The sequence below is a fragment of the Nicotiana tabacum genome, chromosome 2, assembly GCF_000715075.1.
Source record: "Nicotiana tabacum cultivar K326 chromosome 2, ASM71507v2, whole genome shotgun sequence".
Lineage (NCBI taxonomy): Eukaryota > Viridiplantae > Streptophyta > Magnoliopsida > Solanales > Solanaceae > Nicotiana > Nicotiana tabacum.
Window position 1 is genome coordinate 38,865,896 of NC_134081.1, and position 17,398 is coordinate 38,883,293.

At 33.4% G+C, this 17,398-nt stretch overlaps 2 protein-coding genes across 2 annotated transcripts; one reads left to right on the forward strand and one right to left on the reverse strand.

The window, feature by feature from the left end:
* Nucleotides 1–1,002: 1,002 nt before the first annotated feature.
* Nucleotides 1,003–1,392, reverse strand: LOC142166512 (uncharacterized). Its single transcript, XM_075225900.1, has one exon. The coding sequence runs from the start codon at nt 1,390–1,392 to the stop codon at nt 1,003–1,005; it is 390 nt and encodes a 129-aa protein (XP_075082001.1).
* A 1,571-nt stretch (nt 1,393–2,963) lies between these two features.
* On the forward strand, nt 2,964–10,916 carry LOC107804715 (peptidyl-prolyl cis-trans isomerase CYP20-1-like). The gene is made up of 7 exons (XM_016628647.2): nt 2,964–3,165; nt 7,622–7,700; nt 9,769–9,816; nt 9,894–9,917; nt 10,204–10,386; nt 10,456–10,531; nt 10,689–10,916. The coding sequence occupies exons 1-7, from the start codon at nt 3,085–3,087 to the stop codon at nt 10,825–10,827; spliced, it is 630 nt and encodes a 209-aa protein (XP_016484133.1). The 5' UTR covers nt 2,964–3,084; the 3' UTR covers nt 10,828–10,916.
* Nucleotides 10,917–17,398: the final 6,482 nt, after the last annotated feature.

The window sequence follows — 17,398 nt, forward strand, 5'->3', positions numbered from 1 at the left end:
TGGAATCCATTCGAAAAACTCTCGAGTCCCTCAGGACCCCGTCCAATCATATCAATAAGTCCCAAAATATAACACGGGCCTACTCGAGGCCTCAAATCAGACAAAATAACATCAATATCACGTATCACACCTCAGTTCAAGTTTAATCAACTAATCCAAATTTCTAAATTCCAAACTTATGCCGAATACATATAAACAACTCGGAATGGCCCTAGATTTTACACACAAGTCATAAATCACCATACGAACTTATTCCAAGGCTCGAAATTCCAAACAGACATCGATAACCACAAAGTCAACTTTGGGTCAAACCTATAAACTTCTAAACCTTCAAATTGTCAACTTTCGCCAATTAGAGCAAAATCAACCTAGGAACCTCCAAATCAAAATTCGGACATACGGCTAAGTACAAAAATCAACATCCGGACCTAACGGAACTATCAAAACTCCGATCCGAGGTAAAATACATAAAAGTTAAACTTGGTCAACACTTCCAACTTGAGCCTCCAAACTAGGAACTAAGTGTTCCAATTTAATTCAAAACCTTCCCGAAACAAAACCAACCACCATCGCAAGTCACATAACAACAAATACACATACGAAAAGTAACAATTGTGAAAACGGGGCTCAAATATACAAAATAGCTGGTCGAATCATTACATTGGTCTTTTATAATAACTACAAAACATGTTTATCCTGAAATTACCTTTTCTTTTTGTAGTATTACATCTATTTTTATTTCCAGAAAAATTATTGAATTGTCCTAGAACTGAATTTCCTAATTTCTGTCTAGATACATTGAAGGAACTGGATTCCAATGGAGATGTTAATAAAGATTGGATAAATCTCTGCCTTTCTTCTTGAAGAAGAAGGTGATAAACTTTGTCAACATTTGGTGTAGGGTTCATTATCAGAATGTTCCCTCGACAGGTAGTGTAAGATTTATCGAGGCCCATTAGGAATTTGAACAAGTGTTTGCCAATATTCAAGTTCCTTGTTCTTCTACTTTGCTTCACATCTGCAGTCAACACAAGTACATAAAACCCTAGCATCCAGAGCCTCTATCTCATCCCATACTACCTTCATCCTATTAAAGTATATGGCAATGTTGTTTGTCCCCTGAACGGTTTCCATCAATTTCTTCTGCAAGCCAAAGAATTGTGCAACATCCGACTGACCATATCTGTTCTCAAGTTGTTTCCATACATCCCTTGCAAACTTTGAATGAAGCACATTAAGCCTGATTTCCTTCGTAACAGAGTTCAACAGCCAAGCCATCACCATATGATTACACATAATCCAAAGATCCAGATAAGGAGAGTCATCTCTAGGCTTTGAGAGTTTTCCATTGATAAATCCTAATTTGGACTTAGCTGATAGTGAGATTAACATTAAGTTCTCCAATTTGCATATCTAGATCCATCAAATGGAGAGAACACCAAATTCATGCTAGGTTTATTAGAAGAAGCTAAGTACAATGGATGAGAACTCTCTACAACAATCTAAGTTTCACCAAAAAATTGATTTCATCCATAGTAGAGGAAATCAAAGTACAGAAAATAATTCAGAAGTGACTAGAAAGCTAAGTAGAAATTCTGCAATAAAATGTCAAAAAAGAAATGTAGTCAATGCGAACAACAGACCATCGCGATCGAAGAGAATTCAACAGATGATCTACAATCGAGAAGAACACACAGAACAATCTTGAAAATCTTTAGGTAGATCGAGCACACAAGCTCTGATAACATGTTAACTTTGATATGAATGAAAAGTTCATAAGAGCAATAATTTTCATTATTTTGTATGAACGAAGCTGTATATTTCTTATATACAAGTGTAAGTCAAAATGTAAAAATATCTAATCAGTCCAACTAACAACACGTGACTCACTAACTCACTATGTATACAAATTACATAATTAACCCTCTGAGAATACTCTAGAAACACTAAGAGAGATTGGTATAGCTAGCATTGAGAGATGCTTAGCTCAGCCCACGTAGCTAGTAGTGTTGAAAGGTTTAGTAACCCTAAGTCCTACTTTAGTTGTATGTCTCCCTTCAGAATAATCGGTCACACCACATTTTCTTCTCTCAAGAGGGCTCTATAATTCAGGAACTAGTACCGGTGAGTGACCACTATCAACAACGTCACCATACAACATGGCATTCTTTCATGGGATAATATCTGTATTTTTAGAAGTTTTTTTGGGAATCGCTTTGGGGCTCGCTGCAGGATGGAGCACTATCAAAACGCCACGAGACTCATGTGTGAGGCTTAGTTTTATGAGTCTTACGCTCCCAAGCACTCGATAGTGCACCCTAAACATGCCTAATGCTCAATGCTCGGGGTTCGCCTAACAGTTCCTTCGCAAAGCATGCCAATTTTTTAATAAATGAATGATTAAAGTTCTTTCATCTATAGGAATATGAAAATTGTGAATAACTCAAATAACGAACCATATTATTACATATTTACTAATTGAGAATATTGTAAGGGTGAATATCATTTGAGTATTTCTTCTGAAAATAGATAACTAAAATTTATATCTTTATTTGCTAGATCTTAATGTCTTAGTTCTATATCTCTCAAAATTATCATATATTTATTATTTTGCTATTTAATGTAATTTTATATTTACTTGTGAAGGAGTAATATTTTAAATTACAGTATTAAAAAAATTATGACTATTTAGGGAGGAAAAAATGCAGTTTTATAATTTTTTTAAAGAAATTATGATTTCAATTGTTGAAAGTTAAGATGTTATAGTTGATTTATATTTCATAATAACTTTAACAATATCACATTATTTATTGTTGCAAACATGCTAGAAATTTTATTTGAGTTTCTTTAATTTTTTTTAAATTTTCTTGAACTTTTAATGCTATATTATTAATTTATGAATTAAAAAATTTAAAGATTCGTAGGGGCGTCGCCTCTGCCTTCTAAAAACACAGGTAATATCATAGATCTCCTTGAATTTATCTTTTTCCTAATATATCTCTACCCTTAAATGTCATTCTCAGATTCTGAGTAACCTAGCCTAACATTCTAACTCCAACGTAGACAGCGATTCTCTAACAGTGGATGCGAACAAAGATGGCAAAGAATTCATTTGTTTTGCTGCTCTGCAGTTTAGTCATTTTCGGAACTCTAACGTTTGCTCAGGTCTTTTTACCTGTTGATAATCTTGTCTCCAGCTTTTCACCAATTTTATATTTGTTTATTTTTTTTTTTGTTTGATGTTTGAGTAATTGAATTGAGACCCCACTTGTGAGAATATACTGGGTTTGTTGTTGTTGTTGTTGTTTGAGTAATTGAATTGTTGTAGGAACTTCCTTTGGCTTTTATTTTAGGCTCGATCTGCAATAACAACATTGATATAGCAGCAGATCTGTTTGTTGAGAGCTGTTTGTGCTTTTGGATCGTAATATTTTTGGATAGACTACTTAATTGATATGTAGCTAATTCACATTGTTAATTTCATCGTATGTGGAACTTTAGATCCAATATTATCTGTTTCTAATAATTGCTGTAATTCCCGTTTTTTACAATTATGTTTTGCTATAATTACTATGAGTTCGGGATCAATGTGGCATACTTTGATGTTTGCACTGAGCTTTCAGCACTTCCTTGGTGCTATTAAGCAAATACTAGAATTTACTTATTAAGAAAGTAAAAAAAAGAGAGAATGTGAATAATAAAAATAATGACTTGTTAAAAAGGAAAAAGGAAAGGCAGCTTGACTTAGCTAATTGTTGTGCCTCTACCTGCAACTATTTGATAGGGATGTGGGCTAACTTAATCTACAATCTTGAATAGAGTGCTAAATTATATTATACTTTTGCAACATCACAAAAAATTCAATGCTTCTCAAGTTTTCTCAGAAATCGCTGGTTTCTGTAGAAGTATATCTGAGCTCATTTTCTCTCTTCTTTGTGTCTATATTAGATTGCTGTCTCATTCGAAGGGATATTCTTGTATTAGCACAATATTTAAACCAAAATAAAAGTAAACATGTCAAAACAATGTTTTTGAGAGCGAGAAGTGCAAAAAAGCGGCAGGGGCTTGCCTCGCTTCAAAAGTGAAGCGCGAAGTGAAGTACACTTCATTGAAGTGAAGCGCAATTCTTAAAAAAACATAAAGTAAACCTTGCAAAGAGCCACTATAAATAATCAAAAAGTTCAATTTAAAAACTTAAAAGTAGGTACCACAAAATCCTCCATAAACCATTGGATAAGCAAAATCAAAACCGCTAAATTACTAGAATCAACATCTTATTCTTCTACTCTTCTAGTTCTTCAAGATTGTCAAAATCTCGAATTCCTCTATTATCTTCATATTGTTCGTCATCTTCCTCTTCCTCTTCCTCTTCATGATCACTTTCATCTTCATCAATTAGGGATCGACTTGTATTACCCACACTTTTTCCCTTCCTATTCGAGTTTGAACTTGAAGTATTCCCCCTTAAACCATAAGGGTTCTCCCCAAATCCACCAGCCTCCGCAACATCACCCCAAGTGAAATTAGAGTCGCCTTCAAATACTTCTTCATTTTCACAATTTTCGAGGATTCCGGTTAGCCACTCATTAGCCTCATCAATATTGTCCAAAAGAATTGGATCAATTAGATTGCGGTGGTTGTAGCGATGCCTCAATGCTCTATTGTATTTTATGAACACTAGATTATTGAGGCGCTTCAAAGTTAGTCGATTCCTCTTCTTTGTATGAATCTGCAAACAAGATGTGTCAACTAATTAGTAGGAGTTAGGATAATTGAAATATATTTAACTTTATCTCTATACACGAAATCATTCTTTTTAGTTCTCATGTGTTCAAAAATGCTCTAGTTCCTTTCACACCCGGATGAGCTACAAGTTAAACTTAGAAATTTGATGGCGAAAGTCTGTAAATCCGGAGTCTCTGCACCATATTGGTCCCACCACTCAACTATAGAAGTGAAAAAAAATATATTCAAGAGTTAATAAGTATAAAAGATACATTAGAAGTTAGAGCTATAAAATATAGAAGCACTCGGTCACCTGGCGACTTCGTCTTTCTTTGTTTAATAGCAATCGCAGCTTAAAACGTCCTTCACCTGCCTTGTAAATAGCAAGCTGATCTACTATCTTTTCTTCCAGCTCATCATCTTGGGCCAACTTAATAACACACTTATGGAATCCCTTCCACACTTCTTTAGCCAGTGAATTATTCTCATACTGATCATAAAAGAGTGACGGGTTCAGAATAAGTTCAGTTGCATGCAAAAGTCGATGAAGTTGCTCCATCCATCTTGAATTAATGATTTGAAAGACCTTTACATATTTCTGCACATCATTGAATGATGCGTGAATAGCCTCTTCGCTCTATTCATAGCTTCACAGAGGTAGCTCATTAGTTGATTTTGCTCCCCATCCACTTAACGGAGTACTCTAATCAAAGGGTCACCAATTTTAAGAGTATGAAGGACATTATTCCAAAAAGAATAAGAAAGAATAATGCGTGCAGCTTCTTTCCCCCCAGCTTCCTTTGCAAATTTACTCTTATTCCATTCTTCTAAAATGAACAACTTTCTCAAATTGGCTTTTTGCAAGTGGATACTATGCAAAGTCAAGAAAGCAGTAGCGAACCTTGTCTTGCCGGATTTCACCAAATTTTTTTTGTTTGGTGAATATTCTCATCATATTCAATAACAAAGGTCACTGAGCAATATAAGAATGTACCCTAACGTCCTGGCCAAAAACTGTAGAGAAGGGGTTTTCTTTGAAAATGTCCCCTAACATTAAGTTGATACAATGAGCCGCACATGAAGTCCAATAGATATTCGGGTACGCTCCTTGCACCATACCACCCGCTTTAACATTTTCACTCGCATTATCAGTGACCACTTGAACAACATTGCTTGGGCCAATCTTTTCAATGGTATTCTGAAACAAGGCGAACATTTTGATGTGGTCGGTGGACGCGTCGCTAGCATCAATCGACTCGAGAAACAAACTTCCATTGGGAGAATTCACCAACACATTAATAATCATTTTCCCAGTTCTTGCCGTCCACTTATCCATCATAATGGAGCATCCATACTTGTTCCACATAACTTTATGTTCCTCCACAATTTTATTGGTCTCCACCATTTTCTTATTTAGATAAGGACCTCTGATTTCATGATAAGTGAGGGGCTTCATTCCAGGTCCATATTGACCAACGACCTCAATAAAGTTTGCAAAAGTATCAGTATAGTTGACACAATTGAAGGGGAGCCCTGCATCATAGACCCATCTTGCAAAAGTTTTAACTGCACGATCCCTTAAAATGTCCTTGGCAATTTTTTACAAATCTTTTTACCGCTCTTTGCTTCTGGCTTCTTTGGGAAATAACAATCTATAGGACCTTTAGTCCTACTCGTACCTATTGATCCATGGCTTGAAGAGATTGCATCTCTTCCCCGTTTTGTTGGAACTGACAAATCAGTAGCTTCACCTTCTTCCATATCATCATCATTATCATCAAGATTGGTCACAAATGGTTGATGACTCATTTGATGTTTTAGCTCCTTCTCAACAAAATTCTTTATTTTCTCCCTCACCTCCGGCGGGCATTTCGGACAACTTGTGACGTTTCTATCGTCACCAATAAGATGGAATTTAAAGCGATAAATTCCTCCCGTTGTAATCTTGTTATAAAACTTGCATATAACATTTGTACTATTCTTCTCATTAACTTTATCGCCATATCGCCAAGTCGGGTCTTTCTCTTTTGAACTTTGGGACATTTTTAATTCCTATTAAGATATAAGAAAGACAAACATAATGAAATAAACTGAAAATATAACATATTTATATAACTGAAATTAGCAACACCTTAATTAAATTAAATTTAATAACTGAAATCAGCAACATTTCAAAGAAAAAGAAAAAAAAACTGAAAAAATTAAAATAATTAAGTTTAATATACTGAAATCAGCAAAGCAGCAACATTTCAAAATATAATAATTAATTTTATAAATTGAAATACACACAAAATTAATAAATAAAGGCTAAATAAGAAGAATAAAAGGAAAAAAAAGAAAAAAAAGACCGTTGCCTGCCCTAGCAGTGAGCAGCAGTCGACGCCTCGACGGGCTGAAGAAGAAAGAAGAGAGAAAAAAGGAGGAGAAGAAGAAAGATGAAAGAAGAAAAAAAAGAAGAAAATTACCTGGAGGCTGGAGCAACTAACCCTAGCAGCAGTCGATGGAAGAAGAAGAAGAAATGTCTTCGCTTTGGGTTGGGGTCTATGTTTTTGTATAATAAAAAAAGACCCAATTCTTTTTTTTTAAAAATTGACCCATTTAAATGAAGCGATCGTTTTTTCGCGCTTCTCTGCGTCACTTCTTGCTTCAGGTATTGAAGCGCTCGCTTTTGTAAATCGATTCACTTCAGCTTCAGAAAATCGATGGGTCGTCGCTTCGCGTCGCTTCTCGCTTAAAGCGACGAAGTGCTCGCTTTTTCAAACATTGTGTCAAAAGATGATTTACAGTTTGGTCTCACCTAGTTCAATGTGGGGCTATTCGTGTCTGTTCTTGTTTGTATTTGTGACAGGACAAGATTATTACTATTATAGTTAATTCGAAATTTAATGCTTTGCAGGGCAAAAAGTCCCAGGAAAGTCTAAAAGAAATAACTCACAAGGTTTTCTTTGATGTTGAGATTGATGGTAAACCTGCAGGTGCGCTCTTACCCTTGTATTGGTTCATTTTAGCTTCTCTGCTCATATGATGGGGATACCAATATTAACTTGTCAATGATTTGTTACACTGGCGTCACATTATAGGTCGTTATGTATCCTAAACACATGCCCTGTAGTCTTCCTTCCTTCCTTCTTTTATTTTTATTTCTTGGGGCAGGGGATGGTTTCTTTACCTCTACCATATCCCGTCCGTGGATCTTCTTAGTGAAAACTAATTTATATTGGATGGTTTTTTATTCTGTGCAGCATAATATTTAAATATTTGTATCTTTCCTTCTTCTACCAAAACATTGAGCATTGTGGTTTTGATATTCCTTTCCTGCTTAAGTTACAAAATGGGGTATCCCAAAGCCACATTTAGGCATATCATCCACCCTCTTGTGAGTATACTTCTAACTTGCGCTTTGTTGTTGTGTATTTGGTCATGTCCATTCCAGATATTTCTTTCAAGTTTCTGGGAGACATGTTTGACCCTTCGGGCATGTACAATGTTGTTCTGTGTTATATGAAATTCATCTACATGTCTTTAGTAATTAAAACTTGACCTTGTTGAGGATTTAAAGTTTCCTTATTCTTTCCTCCCCTTCCTCTGGTATGGTTCACGGTCCATTAGAATATTGATTAATTAAAAAAAAAGAGTCTTCTCTTAGATGAAGGGAGGAGGATAAAAAATTATTCTCTGTATCCTAATATAATTGCCACTCTTTTTCTGTTCGTCCAAAAAAGATTGGGACCTTTCTATAATTAGAAACCCTTGATGTATACATTCTCATTTTTCTCTTAATAAGATACTCTTATAAGATTTGTTTGCTTGTGTGTCAAAAGTCCTCCGTTATTTTTTTTCTTTTCATCTCTAAACCTGTGGGAATATACTGGTTTTTTTGTTGTTGATCTCTAAAACAGACTTTTAGTACTAACTAGCAACAAGGGAGTACTAGAAATCCTCCTTTTTCTTTAAACTTTTGTGTTCGGTTAATTCTAAATAAATTTGGACAGAGGAAGTATAATATTTGTTTATTTATTTCTTTATACTGATCCACATTTATAGTTTTACTCAGTAACAAATCAGACACAAATGTAACGTTTAAATGGTTATTCTTGATTTTGTGGCTTTTGGGAATATCATGTTTGTGTATGCATTCCCTTGTTTGCAATATACTGAAACTTAACATTTCCTTCTTATAGCCTGTTTGGCCGAGCTGGAGAAATCAACTTATTTTGAGAAGTGCTTTTTTCAAAAGTGCTTTTGAAAAAAGTACTTTTAAAGAGAAGCAGTTTGTGTTTGGCTAATCACTCTGAAAAACACTTTTGAGCAATAATTTGTGTTTGGCCAAGCTTTTCATAAAGTGCTTTTAAGTATCAATTACGAATAAGGACATGAATAGATTTACTTAATAGTTAATATTATAAGTAAATAAATAATCTCAAAAATTTGTTATTACAAGCAATAATTAAATCTTTTTATTTTATTTAAGTAAAATATGAAAATAAAATTAAAAAGTACTTAATTCTTTTAATATAAGTTAAATATATTAAAATTCATTCAACAAATATAAAAGCATTCACCCGTAAAGTACTATATATTAGAAAGCTATCCTAAAAATAAGAAGAAATACTTATACATTAATATCCTAAGTATTAGGTTTAACGGTTATTTTGGTATATACTATATTTTGTTAAGGGTATTTTAGGTAAGAAGAAAAGTCAAAACTGCTTCTGCTTCTTCCCAAAAACACTTTTTTTCTCCAAAAAACTTGGCCAAACACCTCAAGTTAGGAAAAAAAAGTGCTTTCGGGAAAAAAAACACTTTTGGCCTCTTGAGAAGCTTGGCCAAACAGGCTATTAGACGTTTGAATCCTTAAGCAGCCTTTGGTAGGTAGAATTCAGGACATGAGAAAACATTAAGGGCAATGACTTTTTGATGTCACAGAATTTTCTTAGTTATTTATGTCTGTGGTCAGATGCCTTTACCATATAGTATTGTGATCTGACGCACCATTGAATTGTTTCCTTTGAAGTGATGCATCATGTACATGTTTTCTTTCAGGTCGTATTGTTATGGGTCTCTTTGGTAAAACAGTTCCTAAAACAGCAGGTATGGTGATTGGTGACATATATACAGCAATAATTGTAAATTTCACTTTTATTCACAAGCTACTTATTTTATTGCAGAAAATTTCAGAGCATTGTGCACAGGTACTTCTACCTGCATTTTCATATTTCATTCTCCTGCTCTTGATAAGACTGTTGGATCTAGACTCTATAGATGCCACAGTGAATCTAGCCCGTGCTTGTCGATGATTGTTTGTTTCCATTTTTTCGTGATATTAATTTGTTTCTCTTTGTATCTGACTGATGACAAAAAATGGAATTACATACTGTCTATTAAGTTATTTTGCATAATATAATATATAAGAAGTGGCTTCAGCGTTTGTTCACTTCAAATTCATGTTGTTGCTCAAACGTATTTCTCCCTCAACAGGGGAGAAAGGTATTGGAAAGAGTGGCAAGCCTCTTCATTACAAGGGAAGCACATTCCATAGAATAATCCCCAGCTTCATGCTTCAAGGTGGTGATTTCACCCTTGGTGATGGACGTGGAGGGGAATCAATTTACGGGGAGAAGTTTGCTGATGAAAACTTCAAGATCAAGCACACTGGACCTGGTAAGATTATCATTCTATGGTTATGTTAAAGTGCTGAATTTGCATGCATCTAAAAAGTAATTTTTCCAGGGCTTTTGTCGATGGCAAATGCTGGTTCTGACACCAATGGTTCACAATTCTTCGTCACAACCGTCACAACTAGCTGGTAAGTTGAGGACTTTGCTCAGATTACCTCACAAGTGTTTTACTTTTTTATCACCTAAGGTTTTATATATTTTGTCCTTTAATTTTGTACTTTTGATGTTGCTGTATATTCTCCTTTGGTAAGCTGTAAATTTCTTCTAACTTGTGATTGTTTGTAGGTTGGATGGTCGACATGTTGTGTTTGGAAAGGTGTTATCTGGAATGGATGTGGTTTATAAGGTTGAAGCTGAAGGAAGACAAAGTGGAACACCCAAAAGCAAAGTTGTCATAGCAGAAAGCGGTGAACTTTCACTATAAAGTAAGGTTTTGTAAATGCAGATATGGAATCTACACTATTTTTCTGCCAATTATGAAAACTATCCAAATTTTGGTTTGCTTTTATAGTATTACTTTGGAGGCGTTATTATACTTTTAATTCGATACAGCTCTAGCAAACTAAATTAGGCTCACAATAATTTCAGTCAAGTGGCCAACAGACAGTTGTTGACGTTAGAAAAAATAACCGACCAGCTAAATTACAAGTGATATTCAGTTAACATGAATAAGGTTTCTCATGCTAGATAACTTGATAAGTACAATCTTCCATTATTGCAAAATTCTAATTTAATCTATATCTTTACTATATTAAAATTACGATAGCGAAATGTTGTTCGCTTTTTTTACCCTTTTAAAATAGAATTCATACTACACAAAATAGTCTTTTGATTATTCTTCTACCTAATATTTAAGAGCTTGAAATTAAATAAGATTTATTACTTATTATACCTTTTCATATTTGAATTAAGCAAGAGGTCCTTATATTTAGGACTTGAAAATTATTGAAGTTTTATTTTATATGAATTTTAAAATTAAAGTATAATTAAATAACACCAAATATTTATATGTTTTACCTTGTATATGAATTTTATGCAATTGAACGTTTTTTAGCTCAAAAGAATTGTATAATCATGCTAAATTTTAGACGAACAATTATGATGTAAACAAATGAGTAATTAACTTATAAATTATATGAGTAGTATTCTATGTAAGATTAGTCCATTAACTATTGATTTTATTCTTCGATCAATAATTAACTTAGATATAAAATATTAATATAGACTTTAAAACTTAATTAGAAAAAATAATTACGAAAATATTTAATAATAGCAAGAGAAAGAGAGAGAGAAAAGTGATTGACAAAAGTCATTTACTAACGCTACGACAAACATAAAGTGCAAAAGTTTAATTTCTTTTTTATCATTTGACAAAAGAATTTTTGCGGATAGATATGTAGTTATAATTAAATATTTATTTTATGTCTACGAGCTAATATTAATAATTTAAATCCTCAAAAAATAAATTATTTCTATTAGTGATTAAAAAAGATAATTAAGTATTTGAATTGATTTTTTTCCCGGATTTGAATTAACTAACTAGAAAGATGATTTAATTTTATTCCTCTCCAAATTCATCATATAAGTAAAATTAGCGATAAAAGAAATCTGAATATAAAATGTAATCAATTATAGTATTAAGAATCAAATTGGTTAAATACAAACTTTAAGAAATAAGGATGAAATAGTAGAAGCCAAAATGTATTCATAAAGAGATGTCAGGTGAGATAGACTTTAACCTATTTGTAAATCATATTAAAGATATGTATAATTACAAAATAATATATAACTAATTTAACTAAATTCATCATCTATGCATATTCAGAAGATATTTAATACAACTACTATGAGAAAAATTATTTTTATCATTTAAACAAATATTGAATTTTATTTTAACGTCAATGTTTATATTTTTAATTGATAGACACTGTATGCACGTGCTACGCACGTATACCGAAACCAGTAGTATTAAATACTTTACGTTGTATTATGTCCGGCAACACAGGTGGTCTGTTAGTTTAAACTGCAGCCCGCTTCTGTGCCTGAATTTACACCAACCAATTGTAATGTTGCCGGTGCTTTAGTCACGTAGAAGTCTGTATACTCCGAGGAGGATCATTCATTTAAAATAGGCATAATAGACCGGACCCCCCGAACTTGACAATTTTTGTTAATTCCCCTTTAAATTTATGTGGTCTTTAATATCCTCCTAAACTTGGCAATTTCATATCCTCGACCCCCTGGACGTTGACAATCCATGGGAGTTATATATATATATATATATATATATATATATATATATATATATATATATATATATATATATATATATATATATATTATCTTGTCATTGTCCACCAAATATTTAAATCATTTTTTCGTGCCAAAATCAGTATAAAAAAACTTGAAACAACGTTATTTTCACTATAATTCTTTTTGATTAGGTTACTTTTATATATTTGGTCAGAAAAAGAAGGAATACACAATTAGAACATATTATCATTGCATTTAACAAAATTACATTGTTGGCACTCTGTATATTGGCTAAATAAATTTTTAGCTAAGAATAAAAATTCCGACCAAATATTTACGAATTTAACTCGAAAAAGAAAAATGCATAACTTAAATAAATAGTCATTGCATGAAAATAAAAATAAAAATACACTTTACTTTTTCTTTTTGTTGAAAATATACAATTTAAACTTCATTACTTTGGCTAAATATACCAATAAAATTTTAACTAACTTTTGTAGATTTGGACCAGAAAAAAAGATAAGAAATACATAGTTGAAACATATATTCATTATATTTAAAAAAAATATATAATTGAAAAAAAATATGCAATGTATATTAAGAAGAAACAATGAGAAATACAATTGGAACAAATAAATCATTACATTTGATTATATGGCAATTAATGTTTGAAAATACCCATTTGGAAGCTAATTTTTTGATTTTTCTTCTCTCCCAGGCGCCTAAAAGAGAGTGTAGTCACGCTCTTTGCCATATTAGCATCTAGAAAGGTCAAGACTATTAGATTTTCATGTTCAGGGGGGTATTAAAGACCACGTGAAGTTTAAAAGGGAACTAAACAAAAGTTGGTTGTGGAGGGGGGGGGGTGTTGTTTCCGAACATTTCCTGAATTTTGTCCTGGCCTTGTTAGAAATTAGAAATAAGGTAATTGTAGTTCACCTAATATGAAAAAGAAAAAGATCTTTACACAAATAATCAGGTAGATTCAATGTTTACTTTTTCTAGCCGGTATACATAAATTATACATTTATTATACACATATTATATATGGATTATACATATATTATATATCCGCCGACTATTTTAAGTTTAAGCGGTGGGTGAGCTGCTACTCAGGTTAATTCTTCAAAAGAAAAAGAAAAAAATTACAGCTTTTATCACTTGGCCCAACTTACCTATCGAATTGGACCCAAGTTTGAAGCTCTTACCCATTTTGGCACAGGTTGTACATAACCTGAAAGTAAATTTTCAGGGGCATTTTAATATATACTCCCTTTTGGGGCTACCATTGAAGTAATACCCGCATTGCACAAAATTTTGTAAAATATACCCGCTCGGATCTGAAGTAGTTAAACCTATTCAATGCAACTTCAAAAATCATTTTTGAAGTTCTATCTTTCAAATGCTACTTCAGAAATTCGAATCTGAATTAGTTCAATCTGTTCAATGCAACTTTAGAAATTCAAATCTCGGGTAGTTCAATCAATTGAATGCAACTTCATGTTTCAAATCTTAGGTTCTGAAACATAAACTTGATCTTCGAATTTCAATGATGCTGCATCAAGGGAAGTTCTTGCTTTTTTCAATGATGTTTCTGTCTTCACACTTCCACCTCGTCCTCGAAGTATGGAGCAGCAGCGTCAACGGCCTCATTCTCAGAATACGGAGCAACAGCTCAAACCGAGTTGTGATCCTTTGATGGTCGTAGTTTGAAGGCTGAAGTTGATCAGTTGAAGGTTGACCTTGTAAAGGTACTGCAACTTGACCTTTTTGTAGTTTGTTATGTGCTTTTTGTATATAGATGCTTTGTTGATAGGAAACATGCTTTTTGGTTTAATTTTTGTTATTTTTTTGTTCTGTATCTCACTGATACCGTTATGACACTCAACAACTATGTCGTTTTTCCTTTGAAAAAGTGTTCGATTATTTGAAAATCAAGCAAACGAGGGATGAGGTTGATTCTTAGGTACTGTTATCCCCCTTTTTGTATGTAAAAATGATATATGACCTCATTTCCTTTTGTTATTTTTATTAGATTCGTTAGTGTATCGCTGATGATAATACATCTAGCATCGACGACCATGATGAGTATCAATATGATGATGTTCCGGTCTTTGGTGAGTAAGCACATGATAAAAATATGCTAGCTGACCATACATATATGTCAGGGGAAACGAGAGAGTTACTGTTGGTGGTTTTCCTTGTATCTAATCTGCACTTTTATTTTTTCGATTTTTGTTGTCTTTATTTTGAAACTTTTTGGTTAATGCTTTTTATCTGTCTAAGGGGCACCGGATGATGTTGTCAAGGGCGATACGGTAACGACCCGATGTCACGATCCCAATTTTCCTCCTTAGGATGTCGTGATGACACCTAGTTTTTAAGACTAGGTAAGTTTAACATTTAGCAATAACTTGACAGAAATAATTAACTGTAATACTAAAACAAGACTGATAAACTCATAAAAACCTTTCAAATAGGATCTTAACAACACACTTCCCAAATCCGGTGGAATTGAGTCATAAGCTCTACAGAATAAACTAGAATGTCTACTACATCAGTGTCTGAATGAAAAATACATCAGGAAGTAAAGATAAAGGAAGGTGACTCCGAGGCCTACGGATGTCGAGCAGGTATACCTTGAAGTCCCCGGAAAATCAGCTACAACCAATCACTAACGTCCAACACGAGTAGACGTACTTGGATCTGTACAAAAAGATATACAAAAGCGTAGTATGAGTATACCATAACGGTACCCAGTAAGTATGATGCCAGGTCAAGACACCTACTAGGACATAATAAACAGTATGAAAACACAATAACGATAAATAATGGAAGGCGAAGAAATAAATCATACGAAACAATTTAATAATACCAGAATTGTAAGCATGGAGATAACAATAAAAGAAGCAATTAAAGAGAACCACAATGATCATATACGAACAATAACTGATAGAACAAGGAAGAACAAACTAACAGAAAGTGTTCCCACCAAAAATTCTTTTGCAACATGAGATAAACAACAAGAATCACAACGAGGTACCATCTCGTGGATAATGAGAATCACAACCGAGGTATCGACTCGTATATAACAAGAATCACAAACGAGGTACCGCCTCATATTCATATTTCTCAATTTCAATCACAATCTTTCCTTATACCGCCGCATGAGCCTTACTTTTAAATAGTTTTGAAAATATTTTTTTCCGAAATAACTACACACACTTTAGCCCGCCTTATGACGCCATGTGGCTTCAAGTAATTCCCTTACAAGCAACACGCACATAAGTCCCACCTTATGCCGCCGCATACACATTAACCCCTATCCTTATACCGCCGCATGCACATCAATATCACATCACAATAATAATTCGTACCACAAATGCCCGTATATCACAACTTGCCAGTAATCACAATATCAATGTTTCCACAACAATAGCCCATGGCTCAACCACAATGTGTACAAGAATATCAACAATAACAATGAATGTAAATTTCTCAACAAGAAAAATATCTCAACAATTAACAACTTCACCTCAATGTGATAGTAGCTTTCACAATTTCATACTAATAACTCAATAATGAGAAAGATAATGTGTAACCACGATACTAAATAAGAAGAACTGACAATGGAAGAGATAACATGTAACTATGACTTCAAATAAGGATATTCAACAATGAAAGGGATAACATGTAATACTGACTTCAAATAATGATAATCAACAATGAAGAGATAACATGTAACAATAACTTCAAATAATGATAAATCAACAATGGAAGAGATAACATGTAACAATGACTTCAAATAATAGTAATTCAATAATGGAAGAGATAACATGTAATAATGAAAGAGGCAACTAAAGCATAAGAGCGAAATGTCATGTAAGATGTAGCACAAAGGCATGTAAGGATAGACTAACACAAGTAAGAGTAGATTGACTATGAGAATTTAAAACATGATATGACAATTAAATTAAAGCACGAAAAGAGTCTAAGTAGTCTAAACCGATCAATTACCTCATATAACCCATGTACCCACTCATCACCTTGCGTACATAGGTTTCACATAGCACGAATGATACAATCAATCCAAATCCTAAGGAGTAGTTCCCCCCCACAAAGTTAGGCAAGATACTTACCTCAACTAGGTCAACTCAACCCTCAATAATAGCTTTTTTCCTAAAATTCGCTTCCACACGGCTCAAATCTAACCGAAATCGACTTAATATCATCAAACTATGCAAGAGAAATCAATTACAATAGATAAAACTTGATCTTTCCAGTTTTCCCAAAAGGTCAACTAGGGGCTAGCTCGGTTAAAACCCGGGTCCAAAGGTAGATTCCGACTACTCATAACTCCACGAGTCCGTATATATGATTAGTTTCAAAATCCGAATCCAAATTGACTCTCAAAATTCAAATTCTCATTTTTCAAAAACTTGACAAAGTTTCACAAATTTTCACTTTGATTCACATGATTTTGATGTTAGAATCTAAGATATATTGATGAAATATAGTTGAAAATAGATTAAAATTACTTACCCAAGGTTTGTAGATGAAAATCCTCTCTCTAAATCGCTTCATAGCGAGTCTAGGGTTCTAAAATAAGAGAATATGTTGAAAAATCCCATCTCCCAGCGCTTATTACCAGCTGAAGATGTCGCATTTGCGACACAGGGTTCGCATTTGCGGACCAGGGATCGCATTTGCAAATCCTGACAACCTCAATAATTATTGCAATT